This window comes from Nansenia antarctica (genome assembly GCF_963989245.1).
Source record: "Nansenia antarctica genome assembly, chromosome: 1".
NCBI classification, from domain to species: domain Eukaryota; kingdom Metazoa; phylum Chordata; class Actinopteri; order Argentiniformes; family Microstomatidae; genus Nansenia; species Nansenia antarctica.
The window spans coordinates 83,836,129-83,857,651 of record NC_137674.1 but is presented as its reverse complement, the minus strand read 5'-3'; the positions used below and the strand labels follow the sequence as shown (position 1 = coordinate 83,857,651).

Genomic DNA, 21,523 nt, shown 5'->3' with positions numbered 1-21,523 from the left:
CTAAGGTGTTGACATGCAGTGAGCTTGCCTCTAAGCCTTCTAAGGCCTAACAGTGGACTGATGTTAATGTAAAAGGCAGCTGCTGCATTCGTAAAGGAGTGTGAAATGCAACAACAATGCATTTGTAGCTGAGTGTGTCTGTGTACTGTCTCTCTCTCTTGCAGCATTTCATCATCATGGCCGACAGCACCATGAGCAAGGCGGCTACCATGGAGATTCCCATCAACGGCAACGGAGACACGGGGACCCTACCTGAGGATGACAGCCTGGAACAGGTGAGAGATGGAGGGGAGGGGAGGGGTCTGTGTATCACTGTCTGTGTGACCCCCCTGTCATTGTCTGTGTGTCCCCCCTGTCACTGTCTGTGTGTCCCCCCTGTCACTGTCTGTGTGTCCGCCCGCAACAGAACTGTACTCTGCAGGACACTATTGACTATCCTTCTGCTTTAGACAAACCGTTAGTTGATTAAGTATTGAATTGTATTAATAATTAATAGCATTGCTGAAAGAATGACTCACCAAATGACTGATTAATAAGACTGGATCTAGCTATTCTGGGTGGTGACCTCTCACGCCTCTCCTTCAGCGGTCTCGGTCAAAGCATTTGAAAAACAGCTCAAGACTGTCCTGTACAGACAGGCTTTTGGCTAACCCCAAAAGCCTGTCTTTTTGTGTCTTGTCATTATTTGTTGTACACTTTTTATTTGTTTCTTGTTTTTATTGTTCACTTGTTTACCTATTTCTTTCAACCTGCTATTACTTTTGCTCTTTAATTATGTTTTTATAGCCTATGTAAAGCACTTTGTGACCACTGGTCTGTGATAGGTGCTATACAAATAAACTTTACTTCCTTACTTACTTACACGTGGTCATTGTAACCAGCTCTTTTCTCTTTTTTGTTTTATCCTTGGCTCTCTTGTTTTTAGTCTTTTTACCAAGCACCAGGGGAGCCCCCCCTCCTAAATTTCGTTGTATGGTACCTGTACTGTATTAATGACAATAAAGACCATTCATTCATTCATTCATTCATTCATTGTTGGTGAATATCTTTATACTGTACTGTATTATGTCTCACTTTTATGCAGGCTGCAAAGATTCAATGGAGCTTAGATGAGAAGGTAGGGAAACAGGATGTGAGATGGTTAAATGTGGATGTGATCCTTTAGTAATAGTAGAGTTTGTGTTGTGATTTTCAACAACGTTGAAATGTATTTCTGTGTTTCAAAATAAAAGTCTGAACATTTTGATTGGTTGCCGACTTGCGGCCCAAATGACCAGACCGTGTCACATAATGTGACCAGATATTCTTGACATAAAACTATATTTTATTAGTTACATTTAGCTATTTTGTATTAATCAGTACTTATTTTTCCACTGACAATTAAAAAAATAATAATATTTGTAACAATTTTTCCATGCACTGAATTACTCTATTATATATATAGTTAACTAGGTAACAATGTAAAGTAGTGTTCTAGTTAACTAGGTAACTGTAACCAGAAATAACTGGGGCAAAATAGGGCTGGTCTGGGGAAACTAAACTGGCTCTAAACTGTGGGCCTTCACAACAGTAACAATGTAAAAGTAGTGTTATAGTTAACTAGGTAGCAGTGGGGATTACTCACCCAATCCATTGCGTTGTTGCAGTATTTTGGCTTGACTAGCGAGTTTGTGTTGTGATTCTCAACAACGTTGAAACGTAGTTCCGTGTTTCAAAAGAAAAGTCTGAACATTCTGATCGCGGACCAAATGATCAGACTGTGTCACATGTCGTGCCTCCCTCAGGACCTGCAGCAGGTCATGGTGTCGGGGCCCAACCTCAACGAGACCAACGTCGTGTCTGGAGGCTACGGAGGGCAAGCAGGGGGCATCATCCCCACCAGCTCCATCAAAGGTACGGTATGACCTCTGACCTGCTGTATGACCTCTGACCTGCTGTATGACCTCTGACCTGCTGTATGACCTCTGACCTGCTGTATGACCTCTGACCTGCTGGAAGCTTTATTCAATCAATATACTGTTATGGTACATGTGGGAATACGGTACATGTGTGAACTAGGGGTAGGGGTAGGGTTAGACATGCCAGCATGTACCAAGTCGACGTAGCACCTAACCCTAACCCTACATGTACCGTAACATATACACTGAACAAAAATATCAATGCACACAGCACAATGACCCACACACAGATGTCGCATGTTTTGAGGGAGTGCGTCGATTGGCAGGAATGTCCACCAGAGCTGTTGTCCGTCAATCGAATGTTCATTTCTCTACCATAAGCCATCTTCCAAAGGCATTTGGAACCCTTACCCTTATGGTAGAGAAATGAACATTAAATTCGCAGGCAACAGCTCTGGTGGACATTCCTGCCAATTGCACGCTATCTCAAAACCTGTGACATCTGTGGCATTGTGCTGTGTGATTAACCTGCACATTTTAGAGTGGCCTTTTATTGTGACCAGCCTATGGCACATCTGTGCAATAATCCTGCTGTCTAATCAGCATCTGGATATGCCACACCTGTCAGGTGGATGGATTATCTCTGCAAAGGTGAAGTGCTCACTAACACAGATTTGTAGGTCTTTTGTGTACATAGAAAAAGTATTAGGTCTTTGATTTCAACTCATGAAAAATTGGAGCAAAAACAAAAGTGTTGTTGTGTTTATATTTGTGTTTGGTGTAGTTCCCTCATGAATGCAAGTCTTTTCTGTGTTTGTGTACAATCCCAAAACACTGTTACAATGTTTTCTGATATAATGATATTAAGACACACCCAGACAACCTTTTTTCAGAGTTCATCTAAACCATGACGTTCTGCTACAGCAGCATACTATCTATTTGACCATTTAGCAGACACTTTTATCCAAAGCAACTTACAATTAGAGCTTACAGGGACATTCCCCCTGGAGTAACTTAGAGCTAAGTGCCTTACTCAAGGGCACATTAGTGGTGGTGTTCCCAGGTCTTACTCAAGGGCACACTAGTGGTGGTGTTCCCAGGTCTTACTCAAGGACACACTAGTGGTGGTGTTCCCAGGTCTTACTCAAGGGCACACTAGTGGTGGTGTTCCCAGGTCTTACTCAAGGACACACTAGTGGTGGTGTTCCCAGGTCTTACTCAAGGACACACTAGTGGTGGTATTCCCAGGTCTTACTCAAGGACACACTAGTGGTGGTGTTCCCAGGTCTTACTCAAGGACACACTAGTGGTGGTGTTCCCAGGTCTTACTCAAGGGCACACTAGTGGTGGTGTTCCCAGGTCTTACTCAAGAACACACTAGTGGTGGTGTTCCCAGGTCTTACTCAAGGGCACACTAGTGGTGGTGTTCCCAGGTCTTACTCAAGGGCACACTAGTGGTGGTGTTCCCAGGTCTTACTCAAGGACACACTAGTGGTGGTGTTCCCAGGTCTTACTCAAGGACACACTAGTGGTGGTGTTCCCCAGTCTTACTCAAGGGCACACTAGTGGTGGTGTTCCCAGGTCTTACTCAAGGGCACACTAGTGGTGGTGTTCACAGGTCTTACTCAAGGGCACACTAGTGGTGGTGTTCCCAGGTCTTACTCAAGGGCACACTAGTGGTGGTGTTCCCAGGTCTTACTCAAGGGCACACTAGTGGTGGTGTTCCCAGGTCTTACTCAAGGGCACACTAGTGGTGGTGTTCCCAGGTCTTACTCAAGGGCCCACTAGTGGTGGTGTTCCCAGGTCTTACTCAAGAACACACTAGTGGTGGTGTTCCCAGGTCTTACTCAAGGGCACACTAGTGGTGGTGTTCCCAGGTCTTACTCAAGGACACACTAGTGGTGGTGTTCCCAGGTCTTACTCAAGGGCACACTAGTGGTGGTGTTCCCAGGTCTTACTCAAGGACACACTAGTGGTGGTGTTCCCAGGTCTTACTCAAAGGCACACTAGTGGTGGTGTTCCCAGGTCTTACTCAAGGGCACACTAGTGGTGGTGTTCCCAGGTCTTACTCAAGGGCACACTAGTGGTGGTGTTCCCAGGTCTTACTCAAGGACACACTAGTGGTGGTGTTCCCAGGTCTTACTCAAAGGCACACTAGTGGTGGTGTTCCCAGGTCTTACTCAAGGGCACACTAGTGGTGGTGTTCCCAGGTCTTACTCAAGGGCACACTAGTGGTGGTGTTCCCAGGTCTTACTCAAGAACACACTAGTGGTGGTGTTCCCAGGTCTTACTCAAGGGCACACTAGTGGTGGTGTTCCCAGGTCTTACTCAAGGGCACACTAGTGGTGGTGTTCCCAGGTCTTACTCAAGGACACACTAGTGGTGGTGTTCCCAGGTCTTACTCAAGGACACACTAGTGGTGGTGTTCCCCGGTCTTACTCAAGGGCACACTAGTGGTGGTGTTCCCAGGTCTTACTCAAGGGCACACTAGTGGTGGTGTTCCCAGGTCTTACTCAAGGGCACACTAGTGGTGGTGTTCCCAGGTCTTACTCAAGGGCACACTAGTGGTGGTGTTCCCAGGTCTTACTCAAGAACACACTAGTGGTGGTGTTCCCAGGTCTTACTCAAGGGCACACTAGTGGTGGTGTTCCCAGGTCTTACTCAAGGGCACACTAGTGGTGGTGTTCCCAGGTCTTACTCAAGGGCACACTAGTGGTGGTGTTCCCAGGTCTTACTCAAGGGCCCACTAGTGGTGGTGTTCCCAGGTCTTACTCAAGGGCACACTAGTGGTGGTGTTCCCAGGTCTTACTCAAGGACACACTAGTGGTGGTGTTCCCAGGTCTTACTCAAGGGCACACTAGTGGTGGTGTTCCCAGGTCTTACTCAAGGACACACTAGTGGTGGTGTTCCCAGGTCTTACTCAAAGGCACACTAGTGGTGGTGTTCCCAGGTCTTACTCAAGGGCACACTAGTGGTGGTGTTCCCAGGTCTTACTCAAGGGCACACTAGTGGTGGTGTTCCCAGGTCTTACTCAAGGGCACACTAGTGGTGGTGTTCCCCGGTCTTACTCAAGGGCACACTAGTGGTGGTGTTCCCAGGTCTTACTCAAGGGCACACTAGTGGTGGTGTTCCCCGGTCTTACTCAAGGGCACACTAGTGGTGGTGTTCTCAGGTCTTACTCAAGGGGGCACAGTAGTGGTGGTGTTCTCAGGCGGGACTTGAACTCATAACCTTCTTGATCACCAGTCCAACTCACCACTATCCACTAGGCCACCACTACCCCCCCCCCCCCTACTTTATTGACCATGACCAAACTCATTCCCACCAGGACCTGCGATCCGCTTCAACCCCGAGTACCTGGACAGAAGACGAGTCCCTGACCCCCCCACACCAGGTGGCCTCCCCCCCCCAGCAAGCCTCCTCACTTTACCCCTCCTAATTTAAAATGTTCTTTGTTCTTCCTATTTTTCTTGCTTGCTTTTTGACTTTTTAGGGCTTCTGTTATGTAACAATTGGCTCAGGTGGAGAATGCTCAGAGATGCCTGTGCTCTGGACTTGGATTGCCTGTGTGTGTCACTAACCTAGAAACCTCACTTGAATGTCTTCCACGCCCAGTGTGTGTACTCTCTCTCTTTCCTACAGATTTCGTTGGAAAATATGGTGAATGAATGCTGTACTGTACTGTTGTACTGACTGCATGTTGATAGATGTTAGTTGAAAAAAGTGATGTGTATTGTGATGTCATTATAGGGCTGCTTTAATGCTACGTGTGCTGTTTATTGTCTCCTCTGGCTGGAAGCTCCTAGTTTAGACATTGTTTGTCCTTGTTTATCCTTAAATTAGTAGAAATTAATTCGTAGAAAATCGCTGTTTCACGTGTGTTGTGCAGGAGATAATGAATACAAGGTTGACAAGTGAATTGACCCTTTTAGAGTTAAAGGTGCACAATTGGTATATAATTGTTCTTGTTTTACTAGCCATTGATTCTTCATGAATAGTACCCCATCAGAACCCAACATATAAGCTTGTTGTATTGCATTGTGTTGACTAAACAATGTGTCTGTAACTTCTGTATCTGAAACAGCAACCTTCAAAAAGGTGAAGTGGGAAAATATGTGACTGTTGTTGCTAGGCTACCTATTATGCAATTACGCTAACACAAACTTTGTAGGCATGTCTAAGCCAGTAACAGAGTATAGCTTGTGAGTAAGAAGGAGGAAAAACACATTTAGAGAGTGTTTCATACAAAAAACAATGTATATTTATTTAAGAAACTACAGTACAAGACATCCTCATTAAAACACTTCCTTCCAATTGGGGAAAAGGAGCTGGTAGTTTTAAAAAATATATTCTGTGTGCTTTTCATCCTGCTCATTTCTGCATGAAGAACCTTCATGAGTTCATTAACACTAGAACAGCCGTGTCTAGTTTGCCTACTATATGAGCCGCCTCGGGGGTCAAATGACCACAGTCTTTACAATGGGAAGCTGCTACTTACACACAACGACCACTAGTTGGCACGTCTTGTAAGTTAGCCTGCCTCCTACACAAAAAAAACAGCAAAATAGATTCATACTAGCTTATCCTGATGTGATTTTGAAAATGTAAGGATACTGGGTGGTAGAATGCACATATCTAGGAAAAGTCATGAAAGGAGGGTCCTGAAATTTGATTGAGTGCAAAGATATAATATATTTTTTTACCCCATGGCTGTTCTAGTGTCAACCACCAACCTGAACTCATCCTATCTCTCTGGTACTCATACTCATCTGTTTTACTACTCTCTCCGTGACATTCAACTCTACCCTAACCAAAAACAATTCGATAATAGACAATTCTGTGTCTATTATCCGTCGCCCGTAACCCACCAACCGACCTCTTCCTCACACGTCCTCTACCCCGCCTCACTCTCCCTCCTCACCACCCTCATTTCAGACATCCGCATGAAATCCCGGGGTCTAGGCGGGGTCCCTCCCGGCCAGTCGGCAGCAGGTCGGACAGCCAGCCAGGCAGAGCCATGTCCAGGTATCATCCACCCCCCCCCCCCCCCCAGTCTCCTCTCTCACCATGTCACGTTCTTCCATGTCATACTGTGGGTTATTGGCAGTACTCGAGTTGTAAAAGAAAATCAGGGGGGATGGTGGATTTTATTATATGGGGACAATTTTTGCATCCCCACAGCATCAGTGACTTCAGTGACTTGGTAAAAATGTCATTGCATGTGTGCGTGCCCCCTCCCTCGCCCACAGTATTTTACTCAATATGCGCAAAACTAAATGTTGAAATAGCAGTAATACCACGTTCATTGATAAAATGACATAAGGGATGGAAAGGGGGAATGGCAGTTTTAGAAGGGGGATGATTTTGACTGTTTTTATTTCAGGGGGGATGCCATACCCCCATATCCCCCCTCAACTCTAGTGCTGGTTATTGGTCCATAAACATAAACACACTGCTGGGTAAATTAAAAAGGATATTTGACCTAAAACTGTGTTAAAAAGTGTTGCTGCCAGAACAAAGAGGTCAGAGGTCAAGAGGGAAGCATCGATCTCATCTCTCTAGATGCTTCCGTAGCCTCTGTAAAGTGTGTATGTATGCGACACCTTCAGTGGGACTCATTGTCAACCCGTGAGCTTAGAATTCTAAGGTTCTATCTCCGTTTAGAATTCTAAGGTTCTATCTCCGTTTAGAATTATAAAGTTCTATCTCCGTTTAGAATTATAAGGTATCTCCGTTTAGGGTAGTTCAGAGATATTGAGCGTCAACGTTTTTACATTCCATTATGTTTTGTGAGATGGAACCTTTGTATTTTATGAATTACTAACTAAAAAATGTCAATATTTTAAAAATAACAGGCATTAATAAACACCTAATGGATCTTGCGGGTTATGGCGTGGTACTAGGAGGTCGCCGCTTTTGAGCTCTGCTGCTAGCATGTAACTAATTCTACAATACTAATCAGAATATTATTTAAAGTCAAGCAACACGTTTGTAAGAGTACTGGGAATCAAAATGTCACGGAAAAGTGGCAAAAAAGATAAAAAGGAACCACGACTTGACGACAAACATTCGGAGAGTGAAGGAACGAGCACTGTCATGGCTGACATGGAGGATGACCCCGATGAGGGAGATGGCGAGGTATTGGACCCAGACAGGAGTAGCAATCAAGATATCATGAAAGCCATACTGTCCTTGAAAAGCGGTCTTTATAAGAAAATTGATGTTGTGCAAGCAACCATTGCGGATGTAAGGAAACAGGTAGAAGAATGCACAGGGCGCGTAGCACATGCGGAACAACGGATTTCCGATGCAGAAGACAGCGTCAACGGGCTAATATCCAAAGTCAGCGCATTGGAAAGCACTGTCAGTGACTCTCATATCATCTACTCTCATATCATCTACTCTCATATCATCTACTGTCATATCATCTACTCTCATATCATCTACTCTCATATCATCTACTATCATATCATCTACTCTCATATCATCTACTGTCATATCATCTACTCTCATATCATCTACTGTCATATCATCTACTCTCATATCATCTACTCTCATATCTACTCTCATATCATCTACTCTCATATCATCTACTGTCATATCATCTACTCTCATATCATCTACTCTCATATCTACTCTCATATCATCTACTGTCATATCATCTACTGTCATATCATCTACTCTCATATCATCTACTCTCATATCATCTACTCTCATATCATCTACTCTCATATCTACTCTCATATCTACTCTCATATCTACTCTCATATCATCTACTCTCATATCTACTCTCATATCTACCACTGTCAACCTTACCAACAAAGTGGACGACTTGGAATGCAGAAGCCGTCGAAACAACGTGAGAGTTGTGGGTTTACCGGAGAAGGCAGAGGGCCAGGATGCAGTCGCATTTTTGGAAAAATGGTTACCGGAGGCTCTGGGGTTGGACCCACGAGCTGCCTTGGTAATTGAATGGGCTCATAGAATCGGCGCTCCACCAAACAACGACTCGAACACGACACGTCCAAGGACATTTATTATGAGGTTCTTGAACTTTGAGGACAAGGAACGAGCATTGAAGGCAGCCAGAACCAAAGGAAAGGTCCTTTACAACAAGGAGCAAGTGCGTTTTTATCAGGACCTCTCCGCTGGTGTGCACAGCATGCAAGCGCAGCTACGATGACGTGCGGAAGAGGCTTCGAGACAAGGGCATCAACAAACACAGAGTCATCTTTCCAGCGCGGCTCCTGGTGACACACGATGAGAGGTCCCACACCTTCCAAACGCCTGCAGAAGTGGAAAAGTTTGTCCAGTCTCTTTGAAAGACCGAGGCGGACCTGGTGATGGAGTGCTCCGTCGAGAATGCATAACGGCAATAGCCCTATTAACGTTATAGCCTATAGACCTAGGCTACTCTATTTTTATAGCCTACTATTTCCACAAATGAAGACGTGATTATTCTTTTTGCTTATCCTTTTCATTTCTATTCATTTCGTGGAGTTTCATTTCCTCATTATTATGGCCAACTTTACTGTTGTGGACAGTGCTTAAAAAGTATTGAAATGAAGGAGAAACATTGACGTTTTTGCATCCAAGCACTGGACAGCTGAAATAACATTTAGTTTACAGTATATGGGTGCACCCAGGCACTGGACAGAGCCGAAATGACATTTATTTACTTGGGACTTTCAACTCATCACGGATTTGATGCGGACAATGGTTGCAGGCTATTATTATTATTACCGGTATATATATATATATTATTTTTTTTCAGATTTTATCCCTTTTTCACCCAATTTGGTAGCCAATTGAACCCAACCTAGCATCCAATTATCCCCTGCCTATTGCGAAGGATCCGCCGCACGACCCCGTGGCCGGCAGTCCCAGAGGAGGCCGCCAGGCAGACTAGCTGACTGGCTCCTCGAGCCCAGCACCGTTATTCCGGCACCCCGGGGGCGCTGTTGCGCGACGGATCCTTGTCCGGAAATACTCCTATACCGCCCTCGGGAGCGGCCGCCCAATATGCCGCTCCCCGTGTGTGCCCCAGCCATATCCGGATCTGGCGAGCTGGGATTCGATCCCAGTCCCCGGTGGGCAGCTTGCACTAGTGGCCAGTGCTTAGACCGCTACACCACCGCGGGGCACGCAGGCTATTATTTGATTTTTATTTGATTTCTATTTCTACTAATGCTTTCTTCATCCCTCGAACGACGTGGGTCCCAGGTATGTGAGTAGGCCTATTTGTTGTGTGCAGACGTTTAACACAGTGGCGGTTGCCTATGTAGGCTACAGGTTGCAAATGTTGCATAGTTCATGATTACATACTTACGTTTAAGTGGTTAGTACTTTGTAAAAAAGCTAGTCAGAGCTGAAGAGAATAACTTAAAGCTAGAGAGAGACTCGCTTTGGCTATAAGCGGTAGTTATAGAGTGGGAGGGGAGGGGGGGATGTCCAGAGGACATGTCATGGGCTTTAAGTTCACATGGGATTCAGGGTGTTTTTTGTTTTGTTTTGTTTTTATATGTGGGTGTGGTTTGTCAGTGCATTCTATCTAAGCGATTCTTAAAGATACATTGTACTACTGTAATAAATGTCTGATAGTTGTAAGGTAAAATTTACCTCATGGAACTGTAGGGGTCTGAACAAACTTACAAAGGTGAAGCAAGTGATGAGCAGGATAAAACTCTTGAAATCAAAGGTAGTTTTTTTTACAAGAAACTCATCTGCTGAGTGAGGATGTTTCTAAAATAGGAAACAGATGGCAGGGTCAGGTGCTGTCTGCTTCCTATACCACTCATGCTAGAGGGGTTATGATACTGATCCATAAATCTGTCCCACTACAGATTCAAAATATAGTTAAGGACCCTGCAGGTAGATATATCATGGTCCAGGGCACTTTATTGTCCGAAAGTATACATTTGATAAATGTGTACGGTCCCATGACGATGACCCTAAATTCTATGATAATTTATTTCTGACTGTTTCAAATCTCCCTGGGCGATACATAATAGGTGGCGACTTTAATTGCACGTTGGATTCATTAAGAGACAGATCAACTGGTTTAGATGATACTCATATCAGGTCGAGAAAGACAATACAACATTTTATGAAATAATTGAATTTATTGGATATTTGGAGACATGGTAGACCAAATGCAATAGAATATTCCTGCTATTCCAGCACTTATAAAACTCATTCACGTATAGACTACTTTTTGGTTTCAGCCCTACTTCCAAAATTGATGAATGTCATTATAGCAGCATAGTTTTATCTGACCATGCAGCCGTATCCTTGACTTATAAAGATACTAAATTAGTGAGTGATTCCCCAAGATGGCGCTTTCAGTCGGGATGGCTTATGGACCCCACATTCATAGATTTTTTAGATTAACAAATTGATTTGTATTTTGAATGCAACACTTCCCAAACATCTGCTAGCACGAGATGGGAGGCATTCAAGGCCTTCCTTAGGGGTCAAATCATTTCTTTTACTAGTTCAAAGAAAAAGAAGGCACAACTTGAAATGAAGACATTAGATGAGGAAATAAAAAAAATTGAAATGGATATCTACCATAACAAACATATCTATAGACAAACATACAAAATTACTCCTACTTAGATCACAATGTAATGAATTGTCAGCTAATAAAGCAGCTGCCGATTTACTGAGACTCAAGCAGTCCTACTATGACCAGGGGGAAAAGCCCGGAAGACTCCTAGCATGGCGTATTAAACAACAACAAACAGAAAGGTCTATCAACAGTATTGAAGCTCCAAACGGTAAAACTATAGTGTACCCTACAGAGATTAATGAGGCCTTCAGAGTCTTCTATGGGATTTGGGAATTGTATAGCTCTGAGTGCTCTTCTAACCTGGATATGCAGACGCAATTCTTAAACAACCTTAATATTCCCAGAATCTCTGAAGAGGAAAGTAGAGCATTAGACAGACCTTTTACAAAGTTGGAAATTGATGAAGCGATTGGCTGTATGCAAGCTGGAAAACAGCGGGTCCAGATGGTATCCCTATAGATATTTATAAAAAAATGTAATCCAAATTACTTTCACCTCTTATGGAGATGTTTCAGGAATCCTTCGAGAATGGTCTTCTCCCCACATCCATGAGGGGCGCCCTAATCACATTACCGTACTTCCAAAACCAGGAAAACCAAATACTAAATGTGAAAACATGAGGCCAATTAGTCTTTTAAATTCAGAAACAAAAATTCTCTGTAAAGTTCTTGCAAAACGATTGGAGGGCTTGCTTCCTCGGGTGGTGGGGGAAGATCAAAACGGATTTATTCAAGGTAGACAAGGATTTCATAATGTCAGACGAGTGCTCAATATTTTGCACAGCCAGAGGGGGGCGACAGATACGGCATTACTCTCACTTGATGCAGAGAAGGCCTTCGATCGTGTTGAGTGGCCGTATCTGTTTGAGGTGCTTACCCGATTTGGCTTTGGAAATACATTTTGCAAATGGGTTAGATTGCTTTGTACTGGGCTTACTGCAGAAGTCTTGACTAATAGTATGATTTCTAAACCTTTTAACATCTCTAGAAGTTGCCCGCAAGGGAGTCCTTTATCACCATTGCTTTTTGTCCTTGCAATAGAACCATTTGCTATAGCGGTGAGGATGCACAGTGACATCTGTGGAATTCGTATTGGTCATTTGGAACATAAAATAGCACTCTTCGCTGATGATGTAATTTTGCTTCTAAAGAATCTACAGAGCTCTGTCCCCGCACTTCTAGGTCTTATTGAAACTTTTGGGAAAATATCCGGGTATAAAGTGAATCATTCAAAATCATCTATAATGTTACTTAATGAATTGGAGAGGAAAAGTAACCATGTTTATGCCTCTACTTTCAACCCTACAGATAACTTCACATATTTGGGAATAAAGATTGTCCCTGAGGTGAATAGGATTGCGCAGATAAATTATGACCCAATTTTGGAGGCTAGTAAAGCATCAGTAGAACGTTGGACATCTTTACCTATTTCAATGATTGGCAGGATAAATATTCTAAAAATGAACATACTCCCTACATTTCTTTATTTGTTCCAGAATATCCCCTTGCCCCCTCCCTCATCTTTGTTTACTAGAATCAAGAAATTGTTTACCAACTTTAAAAAATTAAATAAAAAATAAACGGTCCAGATTGCGTCTATCTTTACTTTATCTACCATATGACAGAGGTGGCCTTAAATGCCCAAATATCCAATGGTATAATACTATTACTGGGCAGCTCAATTGCGGTCCATTATGTTTTATTTTTCATCTAGAAGCCCTCCTGCTTGGATGGATTTGGAATCCTGTTCTCTTACACAAAGCTTACCACTGCACTTATATCTGTATTCAGCGGAGCGTAAATACCTGAAGAAAAATACAGACAACCCTATTATATTGTACATGATTGATGTTTGGTTTGATACTTGCAAATGTTTTAATATAAACTCTTCCATGTCACGTTTTAGTCCTATTTGGGGTAATGCCAATTTTAAACCGGGGACAAGTGATACGGGATTTCGAATATGGGCTGGAAAAGAGTTAAGGAAAGTACAAGACATGTACAGTGAGGAGGAAGTATTTATGTCCTTTGCAGAAATATCAACCAAATATGACATTCCCAAAAAATCTTTTTTTCAAATATCTTCAAATTAGGAGCTTTATATCCTCATCACAAAATCATTCGTTAGATATACCTGTCCTTTCCACATTGGAGTTAGCAGTCACAAGACATTGTTATGAGAAAGGTTTAATTTCAACTATGTATAACTTGTTTGTGTCTGGATCTGATGAATCGTCAGAATCAAAACTGAGATTATGGAAGGAAGACATAGAGGAGGAAATATCTTTAGAAGACTGGAGTGAGGCATGTAAGGAGGCACAGAGGCAGACAATCAGCAGTAGCTTGAAACTAATACAATATAAATGGTTGATGCGTACGTACATAACCCCTGTTAAGTTGCATAAGTTTAATGACAACATTCCTGATACTTGTATTAAGTGCAATGAGGCAAGAGGGACACTGTACCACTGTGTATGGGAATGTGTGAAAGTGAATACCTTTTGGCAGGATGTTATTAATATGGTTGATCAAATGTTATCAAAGAAATTACCATTGGATCCCAAGCTTTTTATTCTTGGTATATATCCTACCAATCCACATTTACGAAGCAAAGAGATTAGATTCATAGACATGTTTATATTACAAGCAAAACGTACAATTGCTCTTAATTGGAAAAATGTTGATGGACCAAGAATTGGAATGTGGGTTAAAGAAATGGCGTCAAATATGTAGATGGAAAAGATAACGTATATTGTTAGAAGTAAACAGAGTGTTTTTGATGATATATGGAGGCCCTTTAAGTATTTCTTAAGGCATAATGTTAATGTTGGTAACTTGCTTCAACAAGAACAAGCTCTGGGGGAGTAGAGTAGCTTTATGATCGTGTACATTGACCAGGAATGCACCCTTTTATATTAATTTATTTTATTTTATTATTATTAGTACTTATTATTAATATTCTTTAGGTTATATAATGTATTTATTGTTAAAGTTTTTTCCTTTTTTGTGTGTGTCTTTTCAATTGTTAGGGATGGGGTTATGGGCGGGAGAACAGGGTGAAAAATGTTTGCTGTGTTTTGTAATGTTGTACAATTTTATGTGATTTTGCAAACTGAAAAACAATAAACATATTGTTAAAAAAATAAAATAAACACCTAATGGATCAGATTATGTCAAAAACTAAATTTTGACCAAAAATTGAGATAGAACCTTATAATTCTAATGTCACGAACCTGCGTTTGTCCCAGGATCCAGCATGCACCACAGCAACAGCAACCCGTCTATGACGGCGGAGGAAACCTCACGCGGCGTGGCCGTGGAGAAGATAGACAGCGTGAAGAAATGGGGGATCAACACGTACAAGGTACAAAAGGGGAACTATGTTTTTTTTCTTGATAAAAACCCCCCACTAGAATCCATTGATTAATTAAGCGCTATGGAACGAGAAGCTGTGGTATATTGTGGATATCGGCACAGATAGCTTGGTTTCACCACCTAGCTGTGCCGATATCCACGATATACCACAGCTTCGAATTCCATAATGCTTTTATACAACGGTTACCACATTTATCTATCAATATTTCACAAAAGAAAGACAAGACAAACTTTTAATTAATGTATTTTAACGGAACTCTTTTATTGTACGTGTATTCGTCCGCTGAACAGTTGTGTGGTGGCCTGGGAAAACCCTTCACATGGTGGCATTTTGACATTTTCATTTTTTAATATTTCCATAAATTAGAAGTTCTCGGCTATTCATAACTGGTTGAATGACTGAGATAGCCCTTTATTTTAAAAAGTTATGAGCATTTTAATGTAGCATGTCAAAAAAAGTGAAAGGGGAGAAATCCTCCCCTTTCTCCTCCGGGTCGGGGGAGGAGCCTATGCAGATCGTCCGGTCTCGTTTGTCTGCTTGTGATGCGGTGGTAGTCTGCTCGCCTCGTCGGTATGCGAGGGACAGATCCATTTGTGTGTCTTCTAGTTAAGATTTTATTACTTTATGCTTATTGTGAGCATCAGTAAACTGGCAATAACACAGGTGGAAGTATCGTCTCTCCTTTCGCTCATGTGTGCGTGCGTTGCTTAACTGAGAATGAGACACGTTCAACGTGATGTTGTTTCGCTTGCAAACTACCCGCCACAAAAACATCAAAATAAGTACTTTCTCTTTTGTTTTCTTAAAATGTTTATTCACCATAATGTAGTATGGAGTTCAAAGTACTAGAATACCACATCATATCAAAATCGCCAAAATCGCGATTTCCATCTATATTTGCTCTTTGCCACGAACGAACGCCAGCGACATCCGACGGGTTTTCCCAGGCCACCACACAGTTGTTTATCGGTTGCTAAGCAACGGTAAGAATGTAATTTAACGATAACGGTAATATAAACAAACGCAGAGTAATATGAAAAGATGTGTCAACATTCCATTTAGCCGTTGCGGATATCATGGATATCGGCACGGCTGGAATGCAAACTGACCAATAGAGACAATGGACCGGATCTATCCGTTGTATGATTTTTGAATGTCCATCTTCATCCTCTATCTATCTATCTGTATGTCCTCCAGTGTACCAAGCAGATGTTCTCGGAGCGGTTCGGCCGCGGGTCGCGGACAGTCGACTTGGAGCTGGAGGCGCAGATCGACGTGCTGAGAGAGACCAAGGTCAAGTACGAGAACATCCTGCGGCTGGCCAGCGCTCTCACCAACCACTTCCACAACATGGTGCAGACCCAGCAGGACCTGGGGGACACCTTCGCTGACCTCAGCCAGAAGTCCCCGGAGCTGCAGGTACCCTTACATCTCACAAACACCTCAGACAGGCCAACACCCTCCCAACATTTAAACAGCAGGCCCTCAAAACCCACCTCTTCAAGCTCGCCTTCACCAGTTAACCCTCTCCCCCTCCCCTTCCCATGTGTCCCCAGCACTACCTTAATTAGGCCCCTATACTTTCTTTTATTTATATTTTTGGTTTATTTTTATTATTACTACTCAATCTTTTCAGTTTGTAAAGGGTCTTTGAGTGTCTAGAAAAGCGCAAATATAAGTCTAATGTAGTATTATTATTATTATTATTATTATTATTATTATTATTATTATTATTACAATAACCACCCTGCAAAACCACCAACTTCTTTCATTCTTCTTTCACCTTATTTTCAAGGTTTTCGAGTTCTAAAGAAGTTATTTTCTGACTTGTGGGTTAGGAGGCCAATGGCACTAAGCAACATTCAAAGCTTAGCTTCAGACTGCATCCATCAACAATAGATGAGGGGCTAGCTGTGATGCAAATTATTAAGAGTTTATAGGGGATTGACCCCACTTTCTCTTAGAGACACAAAAGTGTTCACACCAACTGGTCTGGTATGGTTTTAGAGTACCAGAGGTACAAAGGCCCAGAACTGCTCAAGATTGCTCAGTCTCTCTAGGTCAGTGGTTCTCAACCTTTTTTGGGCCAGCGCCCCCCTGTCCATTATCCAGGCCTCTTACCGCCCCCCCATCAAAAAAAGTAGGCTTATTTTCTTCCCTAGATATTAATGTTGACTAATATTCTGGGTTATATCATTTAAAAAGCATGTCACTGAATGCCAAATAATAGATTGGATTTAATTGGGCAGTTGGAATATCATTATCATTAGTTTACCAGAGAGCAGAAAAGCCATGTGAATGTGAATAAAAATGCTGTTTCTGAGTGTTAAACAAACTCAGACAACATCAGAGAATACAAACAGACTGCTACGGAACAGCAGCAATTTCACACGTCCGATGCAGAACAAACAGTAGGCTGCAGAACTGTACATTACAACTAACATTGTTAGTTTTTTTTAAGTGTGCTGGTGTTGCATTTCTCCAAATTGCTGTTTTATGATGCTAATATTTATTAATTTTTGATTGGACTTTTGGGGGGGGGGGGGGTGGTGGTGTCACAATATGGCGGCAAACGCTAGGGGGCTATTATTTTAATATTTTATTTAGTATTCTATGGTATTATTTTCATAAACTGACCACTTCGAATTTCTCATATCAAAACATATCAAAACATAACAAAGTTCCAAAGTTCAGAGCTCTGCGCTCTGGGAGCGCTCAGAGATGGGCGCTCTGACTGAAAACACGGTTTTGTCCGAGCGAACTGACCGTTCGTGCATTTACGAACGTACCCGTAATAACACTGATGACAGCTGATCAATACAAAAGACGCTGCAGCTGATGCGTTCGTTTCCAGGACATCACAAGAGGAGCAACATATCACAAAAAAGCGATCGTATATTTTAGTTTGCAAACACATCGCAATGCTAACCTCAGAATGGCACTAGGGATAACATCCACAACAACACTTAACAGTAATACATTTATGTAATATACTGTGATGAACCTGCGAGGGGAGGGGACATTCTTGGCTGATTTCTCTAGGTTCGATTATTGGTAAGCGACAGAGAACTTTCAGGACTGGTTTATTACGATCGCTTTTTGAGATAGGTTGTTCCTGCTGTGATATGGTGGTATGGTATTACCACTCATTTTAACTAAATTAAATAAGCTGTATTGAAAGGAAGCGAACGAAGCGAACGCAACAATTACAATGAGCCCACAAACTGAAACATTATGTCACTCAAGCATAGCCTACAAGGAAAACACTCATAGAAGTTGGGCATTGTCAACATGACGTTACAGATGGGATGAACCGGGGTTCTTTCTATCGTAGCATAGTATTGCAATTTCTGCACTGTACATGAACTGTCAAGATTCTTCTACAATGCCGCTTACCCAGACACATTGGAAACTATCAAAAGCTCTGCCTTTGCTAGCTGAGTTTTTAGCTTCTCCGTTTTCTTGATGACACTCTCACTTTTATTTTTTGTGTCTGCGTCAGAGCCCGGCCAAGTTCAGAGCGCTCAGAGATGGGCACGTGTAGGGCTCTACGGCGCACTGCAACCAAACTAGCAGCTTTTTAGAAAAGGCTTCCCGCTCAGCCAATCACATTTCTACATGTCGTTCTATCAACCAATAGCAGCGGCTGTGGCTCGCATTAGGGCGGGACAGGCAGCCAGCAGGGTCGAACAGTCGACCGAAACACGGTTTGTCTGAGCGAACTGACCGTTCATCGTGCATCGACATTCAGCGTTCGTGCATTTACGACTGTGCCCGTAATAACACAGCTGTTTTTCATGAGAAAAATACTTAATGCGCGAACGCCCCCCAAGAACACCTCAACGCCCCCCTTTTAAAAATATCTGTTCCAGCGCCCCCCGATGTTGTCTGAACGCCCCCGTTGAGAAACGATGCTCTAGGTGCTGGTTAAGATAAAAGAGAGCCATTAGATCTTTTGAGTTGTTGAGTGTTGAAAGAAACACTTGATCACAAAAAAAAGTAAGACAGCAATGTGTTTGTTGTCTAGCCAATGTCAAGCTTCAAGTAGAGAAAGTGGTTTCCATTGTAGAAGAGGTTGAGGTCGTTTTAAGTATGTTAATCCTGCCCAAACAGTCTGATTGATAGTACCGTAGTATGACAAAATGTCTTCCCACTACACTTATGACAAAATGTCTTATCAAAGTAATACTTTTCCCCTACACTACTTACACACAAAGACCACTAGTTCGCGCGTCTTGTAAATTAGCCTGCCTCCTACACAGCAAAACTGTAAAATAGCTTCATACTAGCTTATCCTGGTGTGATTTTGAAAATGTAAGGATACTGGGGTGGTAGAACGCACATCTAGGAAAAGTCATGAAAGGAAGGTCCTGAAATTTGATCGAGTGCAAAGATATATAACATTTTAATCAGGGATAAGAGGAGGTACTGTCACAGGGTATCCGCGGTGTCTTGAAAAGTATTAAAAGTTGATAAATCCATTTTGGGAAAATCAAGACCCTTAATAAGTAGGGATGCACGATATTATCGGCGCCGATATTTATCGGCCCGATATTGGGAAATTAATGTTATTAAATATTTATCGGTTTTATACATTTTAGCCGATATAGAGCCGATAATATGAAGCCGGAAATATTTCCGGTTCCGGTTGTCGCGCTCATGATGCTGAGCCTGTGTACAGCCACGCAGTGTAGAGACGAGAGCAAAACATCGCTGTGACAGATAGTCTGACTCTGTATCCATACGTAACATCGTTCAGTATGAGTTCATATAGCTCGCTGGTAGCTTTATAATAACATTCAATTGTCCCATTTGTCTGACAGGTTTAGCGACGGTAGCTAGTATTGTTTTTCCAATGTTATTGTTTGACAGAAGTAGCAGCGAATAAACATGGTAGTGTGTGTAGGTTGCTAGACAGCAAAGTTAGCTTATTGTTATCAGCAACAGTAATAAAAGTCGTTAAATCTCGTGTCACATATCACACCGGCGATCTGCATAAAGCTGAGCCGGTGGTCAACCATGTGGTAGCTATCACCATGACGCCAGCAAACTAGCCGACACGTTAGCATCGTTAGCACTGTCTTCATTCCCGGCGTTCATAACGTTTGATATAGGCTGCGATCGTAAATTCACTCTGAGACCACCGGAGCGCACAATGGGTTCAACGTCATAAAGGGACCAAGTAATCTGATTGGACGAGAGGCATTCCAAGAGTGCTGATCAGACTTCCAGAGCGAATTTACGAACGCAGCCACTAGCCAGATAGCTACCGTCGCTAAACCTGTCAGACGAGACCGTTGTCTGGAAAAATTGGACAATTGAATGTTATTATAAAGCTACCAGCGAGCTATATGAACTGATACTGAACGATGTTACGAAAACATGCACATTTTGTTTTTCCATGTCAGTGCAATTTATTTTTAATTCTTATGCAAAACGTTTGATGGGCTTTATCACAACCTACCTCATCCTCATGCACTAAAAGTAGCATAGCCCAGCCCTTTTCAGTTGCTTTATTAAGCATACTAGTGTAGCCTACTATGTGCCTTGTGTCATTCTGTTTATCTGCAGACTAAGCAGCCATTGGCTTTTGGTTCTATAAAAGTCTTTATTTTTGTATTGACTGATGCACTTTATTTTTGACACCTTTTTGATCTAATTACTCTTAGGTGAGCCTTTTTTGTTTTCATAAAAGGAGGCCAGATCTTGGCTAAAAAAAGCATTGTGCACTGTCTATAACAGATTTTGTTTGTTAGAGGAAATAGTGATGCTCCGATCTGATCGGCGCTGATCGGTATCGGCCGATATGGCCTTGATCGGTTTTGATCGGAGTTCTCAAAACGGCCGATCAAACCCGACCGATCAGTTTACAAGATGGCGTTGCCAGTCTGGAAATATTACACCGTGTCGGAAAGAGACAACAAATATGCCGTTTGTAATGCCTGTTCAAAAGAAATACCTCGGGGAGGAACACACGCAAGGTCTTTCAATACAACGAATATAATACGGCATTTGAAGGCTTGTCACACGAAGGAATATAACGAGTTTAATACATTGGCGAGCACTAAGGCCAGAGAGAAAGAGTCGTCGAAAGAACGTTCGACACCACTCACTCAGCTTACTGTTACCGAGACATTGCAACGACAGCAACCATACGGCAACGACCACAAGAAACGAAAGGAAATAAATGCGAAAGTAATAGAATTCATATGCCTTGATCAGCAGCCCCTGTCTGTTGTGGAAGACGCCGGGTTCAAACGCCTTGTTTCCTGCCTGGATCCACGCTATACGCTGCCGGGGCGAAAATATTTCACTGATGTTTGCCTGCCGGAATTATATAACACTGTCTACACATACATCGGGAGCCTAGTGAAGGACAACATCGCGTCAATCAGCTTCACGACTGACATTTGGAGTTCGAGTGTCAGTCCTGTGTCTATGCTGAGCCTGACTGCGCAGTTTATCAACGCAAACTTTGAGCTGACTCTGTCTTATCTCCTCCTATATGACTTGAAACTGACTGACTTGAAACAGTATTTATTTTATATTTGGCTATAGCCTGTTTATGTTGCACTTTAGTTTGGGTATGTTTATTGTTCCTCAGGAAATGTTTATTGTTTATTGTTCCTCAGGAAAGCTACAGTATAAGTTCCAAGTTCTCTAAGAGCCCCTAGTTCCT

General features: G+C 42.5%; 1 protein-coding gene across 9 annotated transcripts in view; it reads left to right on the top strand.

The window, feature by feature from the left end:
- Positions 1–176: 176 nt before the first annotated feature.
- arfip2a (ADP-ribosylation factor interacting protein 2a) overlaps positions 177–21,523 on the top strand; it is a gene marked incomplete at its 5' end in the record, with an annotated part of 25,624 nt that continues 4,277 nt past the window's right edge. For 4 of the 9 annotated variants that reach the window (XM_080530675.1, XM_080530677.1, XM_080530676.1 and 1 more), the window contains 4 exons: positions 177–275; positions 1,785–1,893; positions 14,717–14,832; positions 16,042–16,263. In XM_080530675.1, coding sequence (XP_080386801.1) covers positions 177–275; positions 1,785–1,893; positions 14,717–14,832; positions 16,042–16,263 — 546 coding nt within the window. Of the gene's footprint in view, positions 276–1,084; positions 1,148–1,784; positions 1,894–5,226; positions 5,293–6,833; positions 6,924–14,716; positions 14,833–16,041; positions 16,264–21,523 lie in introns of all 9 variants that reach the window. The other 5 variants (XM_080530670.1, XM_080530671.1, XM_080530673.1 and 2 more) reach the window with 5 other exon arrangements.